Source organism: Vombatus ursinus, unplaced genomic scaffold, assembly GCF_900497805.2.
Source record: "Vombatus ursinus unplaced genomic scaffold, bare-nosed wombat genome assembly UNPS02014264.1, whole genome shotgun sequence".
NCBI classification, from domain to species: Eukaryota; Metazoa; Chordata; class Mammalia; order Diprotodontia; family Vombatidae; genus Vombatus; species Vombatus ursinus.
Window position 1 is genome coordinate 174,993 of NW_020954042.1, and position 9,237 is coordinate 184,229.

General features: G+C 35.7%; 1 protein-coding gene across 1 annotated transcript; it reads left to right on the forward strand.

The window, feature by feature from the left end:
- Positions 1-163: 163 nt before the first annotated feature.
- On the forward strand, positions 164-1,097 carry LOC114042140 (olfactory receptor 13G1-like). The gene is given in 2 exon segments (XM_027860815.1): positions 164-706; positions 708-1,097. Coding segments are annotated over 2 exon segments (924 nt in total). The 5' UTR covers positions 164-172.
- Positions 1,098-9,237: the final 8,140 nt, after the last annotated feature.

Below are 9,237 nucleotides of genomic sequence, written 5' to 3' on the forward strand. Positions count from 1 at the left end.
ATACCAAGGTCAAATTTTGTTCTCATTGATGCCAAACTTGTAAAGCATAATTCACTACTAATATTCAATCCACTGTTTTTCTTCTTTTACTACGCTATAATTAAGCTGAGAAGTAAGTGGAATCTCTAGGACATAGTCCAAACCACCCATAGTCTCCCACCCAATGGCATGAATGAACCAGACAATGGTCACTGAGTTCTTTGTGAAAGGACTCTCAGAAGCTCATCACCTTCAGCCCTTGTTCTTTTTATTTTTCCTCTCCCTCTACACAGTGGCCCTCACAGGGAACATCCTCGTCTTTGTTACAATCAGTTTTAATCCCACATTGCACCCACCTATGTATTTCTTTCTAGTCAACTTAGCTGTGGTTGATATCATGTGCACATCCACAATTCTACCAAAGGTGCTTGAAAACTTGGCTGGTAGAAAGACCATATTCTGCGAAGGCTGCATGCCCCAACTGTATTTTTTCACTTGGTCCTTAGGAGCTGAGCTGCTGCTTTTCACAGCCATGGCTTATGATCGTTATGTGGCCATCTGCCATCCTCTCCACTATAGCACCATGATGAGCAAGAGGGTCTGTATGCTGTTAGCTGCTGGTGTTTGGTCAATCAGGATTCTCACCACCAGCATTAATACCAGCCTTATGGTTCAATTGTCTTTCTGCCACTCCAATGTAGTCAACCACTTTTTCTGTGAGATTCCTTGCTTTACTGAAGCTCTCCTGCAGACCTACCTACCTGAATGAAACCATGGCTTTCACAGCAAATGTATTCCTAGCAGTGGGGAATTTCATGATCACGATGCTCTCCTGTGCCTTCAGTACCTCCAGCATCCTAAAAATCCGCACCACTGAGGGCAAAAAGAGAGCCTTCTCTACCTGCTCCTCCCACCTCATTGTGGTCAGCATGTATTACAGCACTGTAATTTACACCTATATACGGCCATCTTCCAGCTTCTCATTGGATAAGGATAAGGTTGTGTCTGTGATATACACTTCAGTGCCTTCTACCCTCAAAACTCTCATTTACACACTGAGGAACAAAGAAGTCAAAGTGGGACTCAAGAACGTGTTTTCTTTCTTCCAGAGATGTTGAGCCCTCCAGATGCTGAAGCTGTGAATGAGAAGACTTTCAAATGGTCTTCCAATAATCCTGGCTTTGTATTAAGGATTGAGCATTACTGATGTTACAAAGTCTTCTAATCCAAGACACACTTCTCAACTTTCAAAAGTATTGTCGTTCTTCTGGATGCTTATAGAATGTGAACTTTTCTCCCACCTCCTGATGTTTGGAGACATAATTTTTCTAGGGCTTCCCTTGGTACTTTCTTCTCTATTAACTCTTATAATAGGTAAATAAAATTTTTAAGTCTTTCCTAAGAATAATATACAGTTCAGAGGTGCACTTGAACACTTCATTTGTAAAAGTCTTTACAATTATTTGTTAAATTCTGTTAGAGGGGTCAAAGTATAGTAGAAAACACCATTTTCAGATATTGGTGTAATTGGATTGCCTTTTTACCCTCCTCTAACTTTCTGTGAAGGTCTCTCCCTGTACAGAATTTTGCATTCTTGTTTGTTTGTTTGTTTTTTCAGGAAGAAAGTCATTCCATGAATTACCTGCCATGTGGACTTAAAAAAAAAAACTAGCTGTATGCTCTTGTACAAATCATTTACTTTTTCTGGATCTCAGTTTCCTCATTCGAGGTTTGCCCTGACTTTTTCACAAAGTAGTAGACATTGAATGAAAAATAATTTCTCATTTCTTTTAGGATTGAATATTCAAAATTGGCTTTTACAAACATTTTATTTTGTCTTTTCCACAATGCTATGAAATACATATTAGTTTTTCTATTTTTCATATGAAAAGTTAGAGGTTCTAAATGATTAAATAACTTGTCCAAGACATGAAGGTAGTAATAAGTGTCAATAATGGAACACAAGTGTTCTGTTCCTGTGTCCAGAGAGATCTTTCCCCTAAGCCACCCTGTCTTCATGAAGTACAAGAAAGTGCATGGAAAATTTTCAAGGTGGTATATAGCATAAAAGATTCTTCCCTGGGGAGGTCACTTAACTTCTATTTGCCTCAGCTTCCTTAATGATAAAATAGGGATAATAATAGAACTTACCTCCTAGGGTTGTTGTGAAAATCAAATTAAATAATATTTATTAAATGCTTAGCACAGTGCCTGACACATAGTAGGAACTTAACATGCTTATTTACTCCCTCCATGCCTCCTTCCTTCCTTCGTCCTTTCCTTCCTTCTTAAAATGCTAATATTCTTTATCTATTTTTTTTTTTTGGCTAGGCAATGGGGTTAAGTGACTTCTCCAGGGTCACACAGATAGTAAGTGTCAAGTGTCTGAGGTCAGATTTGAACTCAGGCCCTCCTGACTCCAGGGCCAGTGCTCTATCCACCGCCTCACCTCATTGCCCTAAAATGCTGATATTCTTGAGAAGGGTAACAGATCAGATCATTATAAACTTAACACTGTGACATTTAACAGGAGTAATTATAAAATACAAACTTGAATTCAGAAAATAGATGATTAGACTACTCATTTAAAAGAGACTTTTGGTTTTGGTGCATGGCTAGCTCCATGTAAGTAAACATTGTTATAAGACAGCCTTTTGAAGGGAAGGGAAAAATAATCCAGCAGAAAGGAAAGGCATATTCCCCATAGACAAAGAGAGGCCACAAGGAAGTAGTACCCTCTATAGGAAGCTTTTCCAGATTCCCCTTAATTCCAGTAATTTTCCTATGTTGATTGTTTCCCATCCATGCTGTCTATAGTTTGTGCACACTTCTTTGCTTATTGTCTCCCTCCTTCTATTGTAGCTCCTTGAGAGCAGACTCTTTTACCTTTCTTTGTATCCCCAGCACTTAGCACAGTGTCTGACACATAATGGGTACTTAATAAAGGTTTATTGACTGACCAACAGTTTCCCTCTCTCCATTGCATTTGAATAATTTCTGTATGATGTCATTAATAAAAAGGAAGGAGGAAGAAGCCCTGCTGATTTTGATCATGGTATGATAGGATATGGCCAGTTGGGATGATGCTGCTGCCAGTCAGTTTCCTGTTATCCTGCTGCCTATCTTTAAAGGACTCTGAGATGCATGCTGTGGGGAGTTGAGACAGAGCAAATGCACTGAATATATTTCTGTTTTTTACTCCCCCATTTTCAGGCAGGAGGATAGAGAAGCTACCTCATGAAATCCATTCCAAGTTGGGTGGTAGTTAAGTCTCATAGACTGCTGTCCCAGAAAGCGTCACACAAGCCAAATACACCCCACCCTTTGTGCACCTGCGCCCCTCATATCCATCTCATGGTCTCCCAATACAAGTTAGCTTCAGAGTATCTGATCACTTTACTGATCTTTCAGGGATCCCACTCCAGATCCTGACATGGGCTCCAGGGAGCCAGAAGGAAGTAAGAACTTTGAGAATTGGCCTTTACTTAGTAATGATTCATTGTTAAAATGATGATCCCTCGAGCTAAAAATCCATGTTTTGGGGATGTTTAAGACAACCTGGCCAACTGAACATGGTGTTGGGGGCGGGCAGCATTGGTAAGCATGTCTTTGAGTGAATAGGAATGAGGAGAGCTTGAATTGGTCAGGAGTGCTGGGATTCTCTAGGCTTGGAGAACAACTCTTCTGTACTAAGGGGCAAAGAGGCACTATTTCTCACTAGGTAACCAGGGCACTAAAACCTCACCACTATCTTCCTTTCAAAGAGGCAACTTATATATTTTAGATGATTCTTTCAATTTCATTTTTTCTTCCTCTTGCCCCTGGGAAGGGAATCATCTTTTTTATAATAATTGATGCGATATGTGTAATGAATATACTAATAGATTAGATTTTTCAGAATTGCCCTTTTGTGAGTCAGAAGTTCACAATGCAGTTGAAATGGTCAATTAAACCTTTGATAACGCTCATAATCACTGGCATCCTGGTGCCTATTTACCTTAAGTGAAGCAAATCAAAGATTGCAGAACCTGTTCCCATCATAGAACTCTGGTCCATGACCCACCAAATCACTATCCCCAAAGACTGAACTCCAGAATTATATTGTCTTCCACTGGTGGATTTGTCATGGGATACAGTTCAAGCCTGGGAAATGATTGTTTGTGATCCACCTTTCCCTCTCCCTTCCCACTTCTGATTTATGCCCAAAATCTCTGTCTTGACTTCAGCAAGATGGAATTCTGATCAGGAGAATTCCCAATTTGCAAATCTGTTCCTCATAATGAAACTCATGAAATGGCTACCTGATTACTGGCACTTTGTCTGTGGCCTGCTGTTTCATCATTCTCATGTTAGAGACTGGCTCAGTAAAATCCTGTTAATATCCCAGAACTCCTCGCTCAATACCTGTCCCATAACTCCGCATTTTGCAAAATGGGCAAAATGTACTTCTTAGAAATGCACAAAATTAAAGTCTGTTGTGTCTTTTGTTACTGAAAAAATAAGAATAAAAGCAAAAAACAATAGAGTGTACACCTCAAAGCCTGGAAGACCTGGGGTCAAATCTTGCCTGAGACACATTGTCTGCATGTCCTTGGATAAGTCAATTCACCTTTTCATGTCCTAAGATGGAACCTCTTTATGTTGAAATGAAGGTGCTGACCTATATTGATAAAGGGAATTTCCTCATCTGGAAGTTATATATACAATAAAATAACAAGTCCAGACCCAATCTGTAATCTAAAGGAAAATTATGGGAAATATTCCTCCCTCATTCTTACTTGAAGGAGTCCAAATGAGAGTAGTTCTAGTATATGTTTGAAAAGAAGATAAAATTGAGTTTAGTTTCATTTAGTGTAGCCATTTCATTTTAAAGGAAAATGAACCAAGATCAAGATACAGGAAACAATTTTCTTGAAGTCATAAAGTTTCTAGATTGAAGAGCTCAGACTAAAGTCACTATTACTCCTTCCTTACTCAACTGTATTTTCTAGTCTACCACAACGGATCAGAAGACCATGAATTTGAACCATGTAGCATAGGTAGATCCGTGGAAAGGGTTCAACAACATTAGATAAAGAGTTGTGAGATCTAAAATAATACCCATCTTTACCACAATTTTTTTATTTTAATTTTTTAAATTTTATTTATTTTATTTTGAACTTAAAACAAGCATTTTCATAACATAATAGAATTGAAAGAAAAAGTTGGTTGCATATGAAACTTCAGATCTATTATGTACCACTTGCTATGCAGCATAATAAAGTTATCCTGTAACTTTCTTTTGTGTCCTTTTTTTCATCCTGCCCTCCCTAGAGATGGCTACCATTAGACACAAATATCTATGAATGCATGTACTTGTGTGTGTTTGTGTATGTGTATGTATATAAAACTATTCTTTACATACTTCTATTAATCAGTTGTTTCTCTGAATACAGATGGTGTCTTCCTTCATATGTACTTTGTAATTAAATTGGGTATTTAAAACACTCAAAATTATTTATTCATTCAAAGTTGTTCTTAAAATAATATTGCTGTTACTGTATACAGCACCTTCTTGGTTCTACTCATTTTGCTTTTCATTAATTACTGAAAGTCCATCCATGTTTTTCTGCAGTCAATGAGTTCATCATTTCTTCTAGCACAGTAGTATTCCATCACAATAACATACCACAATTTATTCGGCCATTCCCAAATTGACAGGCATCCCATCAGTTTCTAGTTCTTTGCCACTGTAAAGAGAGCTGTGAAAAAAATTTTGGAATGTTCTTTTTTTCCCTAATCATCTTTGGAAGTAGACCTAGTAGTGGTATTGCTGAGTCAAAGGGTATAGGCAGTTTAATAACTCTTTGAGCTTAATTCCACACTGCTCTCCAAAATGGTTGGATCAGTTCACAGTTCTACCAACAATGAATTAGTGCCCCAATTTTTCCACATCCTCTCCAACATTTGCAACTTGCCCTTCAATCATTTTACCCAATTTGATACATATAAAATGATATCTCAATGTTGCTTTAATTTGCATTTCTCTAATAAATAATGATTTAGAGCATTTTAGATGTTTATAAATCGTTTTGATTTCTTCATTGAAAAACTGCCTGTTCATATCCTTTGACCATTTATCAATTGGGAAATGATTCATATTCTTATAGATTTGACAAAGTTCTTTATATTTTTGAGATTTGAGACCTTTATCTGAGAATCTCTGTATAAAAATTTCCCCCCAACTTTCTTCTTTCCTTTTGATCTTGACTACATTTGTTTTATTTGTATAAACCCTTTTTAATTTAATGTAATCAAAATACACTATGACCAGGTAAGATTTATACCAGTGATGTAGAGCTGTATCAATACTAGGAAAACTATCAGCATTATTGACCATATCAATAACAAAACAAACAGAAATCATATGCTTATCTCAATAGATGTAGAAAAAGTTTTTGACAAAGTACAGCACCAATTCCTATTAAAAACACTAGAGACCATAGGAATGAATGGACCTTTCCTTAACATGATAAGCAGTATTTATCTAAAACCAGCAGCAAGTATTATATGTAATGGAGGTAAGCTGGAAGCATTCCAAATAAGATGAGGAGTGAAACAAAGATGCCCATTACTACCATTATTATTCAGTATTACACTACAAATGTTATCTTCAGCCATAAGACAAAAAAAAAGAAATTAAAGGAATTAGAACAAGCAACAAGGAAATAAAACTATCACTTTTCGTAGATGATATGGTATACTTAAGAGAATTAAAGAGAATCAACTAAACAACTACTTGAAATAATTAATTACTTCAGCAAATTTGCAGCATATAAAATGCATCCACATAAATTACAAGAATTTCTGTTGATTACCAACAAAGCCCAGCAGCAAGAGATAGAAAGAGAAATTCCATTTAAAGTTACTTTAGACCATATAAAATATTTGGGAGTCCACCTGTTAAGACAAACCCAGGAACTATATGAACACAATTACAAAACACTTTCACACAAAGTGAGATCTAAACAATTGGAAAAATATCAATTGCTCATGGGTATGCTGAGCTAATATAATAGAAATGGTAATTCTATCTAAATTAATTTACTTAGTGCCATATTAATCAAACTACTAAAAATTAGTTTATAGAACTAAAAAATAATAACAAAATTCATCTGGAAGAATAACAGGTCCAGAATATCAAGGGAATTAATGAAACATATGAAAAGGAAGGTGGCCTAGCTGTACCAGATCTAAAATTATATTATATGAAGTGTCAATCATCAAAACAATTTAGTACTGGCTGAGAAGTAGAGAAGTAGATCAATGAAATAGATGAGGTATACAAAGCATAGTAATAAATAACTATAGTACTCTACTGTTTGAGGAATCCAAAGACTCCAGCTTCTGGGATGAGAACTCATTATTTGATAAGAACTGCTAGGAAAAGTGGAAAATAGCATGGCAGAAAGTAGGTATAGAACAACTTCTCACACGGAATACCAAGATAAGGTCAAAATGGGTACATGATTTAGCCATGAAAGATGATACCATAAGCAAATTAGAAGAAGAAAGAATAATTTACCTGTCAGATCTATGCAGAAAGGAAGAACTTATGACCAGACAAGAGATAGAGAACAATAAAAATAAAAAATGGATAATTATGATTATATTAAATTAAAAAAGGTTTGCATAAACAAAATGAATGCAACCATCATTAGAAGGAAACCAGGAAGCTGGGAAACAACTTTAAATTTTAATTTATTTTAACAAACAATTTTCAATTTTCAAGTCATTTCCCAATTGATAAATTGTCAAAATATATGAATAGGCAGTTTTCAGATGAAGAAATAAAAGTTATCTATTGTTGTATGAAACAGAAATGCAAATTAAAACAACTCTGAGGTACTACCTTGCACATATCAGATTGCTAATATGACAGAAAAGGAAAATGATAAATGTTGGAGAAGATTTGGTAACATTGTGATACTAATGCATTGTTGGTGGAATTGTGAAATGATCCAAGTATTCTGGAGACTAATTTTGAACTATGCACAAAAGGCAATCAAACTGTGCATACCCTTTGATCCAGAAATACCACTGCTAGGTCTGTATCTCAAAGAGATGATAAAAAGAGAAATGGACCTACACGTACGAAAATATTTGTAGATGCTCTTTTTTTTTGGTGGCAAAGAATTGGAAATTGAGGGGAAGCCCATCAATTAGAGAATGGCTGAACAAGTTATGGTATATGAATGTAATGGAATACTATTGTGTTATAAGAAATGATGAACAGGTGGATTTCAGAAAAAAAAAACCTGGAAAAACTTACATGAACTTATGCTGAGTGAAGTGAGCAGAACCAAGAGAACCTTGTACACAGTACACCAGTACTGTACACAGTACAGTAGTACACAGTAACAACAATATTATGTGAAGACCAACATTGATACACTCAACTCTTCTTGTACACAGTAACAACAATATTGTGTGAAGACCAACATTGATACACTCAGCTCTTCTCAGCTATATGATGATCCAAGACAATTCCAAAATACTTATGATCAAAAATGCTTTCCACATCCAGAGAAATAACTTACGGTATCTGAATGCAGCTTGAAGAATATTATTATTACTTTTTTCATATTTTTCCTTTTGTTCTGTTTTCTCTTTCACAAAATGGTTACTGTGGAATTATGTTTTACATGATTGCACATGTTTAACCTACATCAGGTTGCTTGCCATCTTGGGAAGGGGAAAGGGGAGAAAGGGAAGGAAAAAAGTATGGATCTCAAAATCTTATAAAATGAATGTTGAAAACTGTTTTTACATGTAATTGAAAAAAATGCTATTTGCAAACAAAAATTAAAGTAACCAGAATTGTCTATTTTATACTTCACTTGCTATCTCTTCTTTGTTCATAAATCATTTGCTTATCCATAAGTTTATTTGATACTATATTCCATGTTCCTCAAATTTTCTTGTAATATCTCTCTTTATATCTAGGGCATGTGTGCATTTTGATCTTATCTTGGTAAAGGGGCTAACATATTAGTGATGCAAGAAAATCATGAAAAACCAGTCAACACCTTGTTGAAGGAGACCCCAAAAAATACTGAAAAAAATAACACCTTAAAAAATAGCCTAACCGAAATGGCAAAAGAGGTCAAAAAAGCCAATGAAGACAAGAATACCCTAAAGAGCAAATTGGACAAGTGGAAAAGGAAGTCCAAAAGATTACCGAAGAAAGTACTTCATTAAAAAATTAGAGCAATTGGA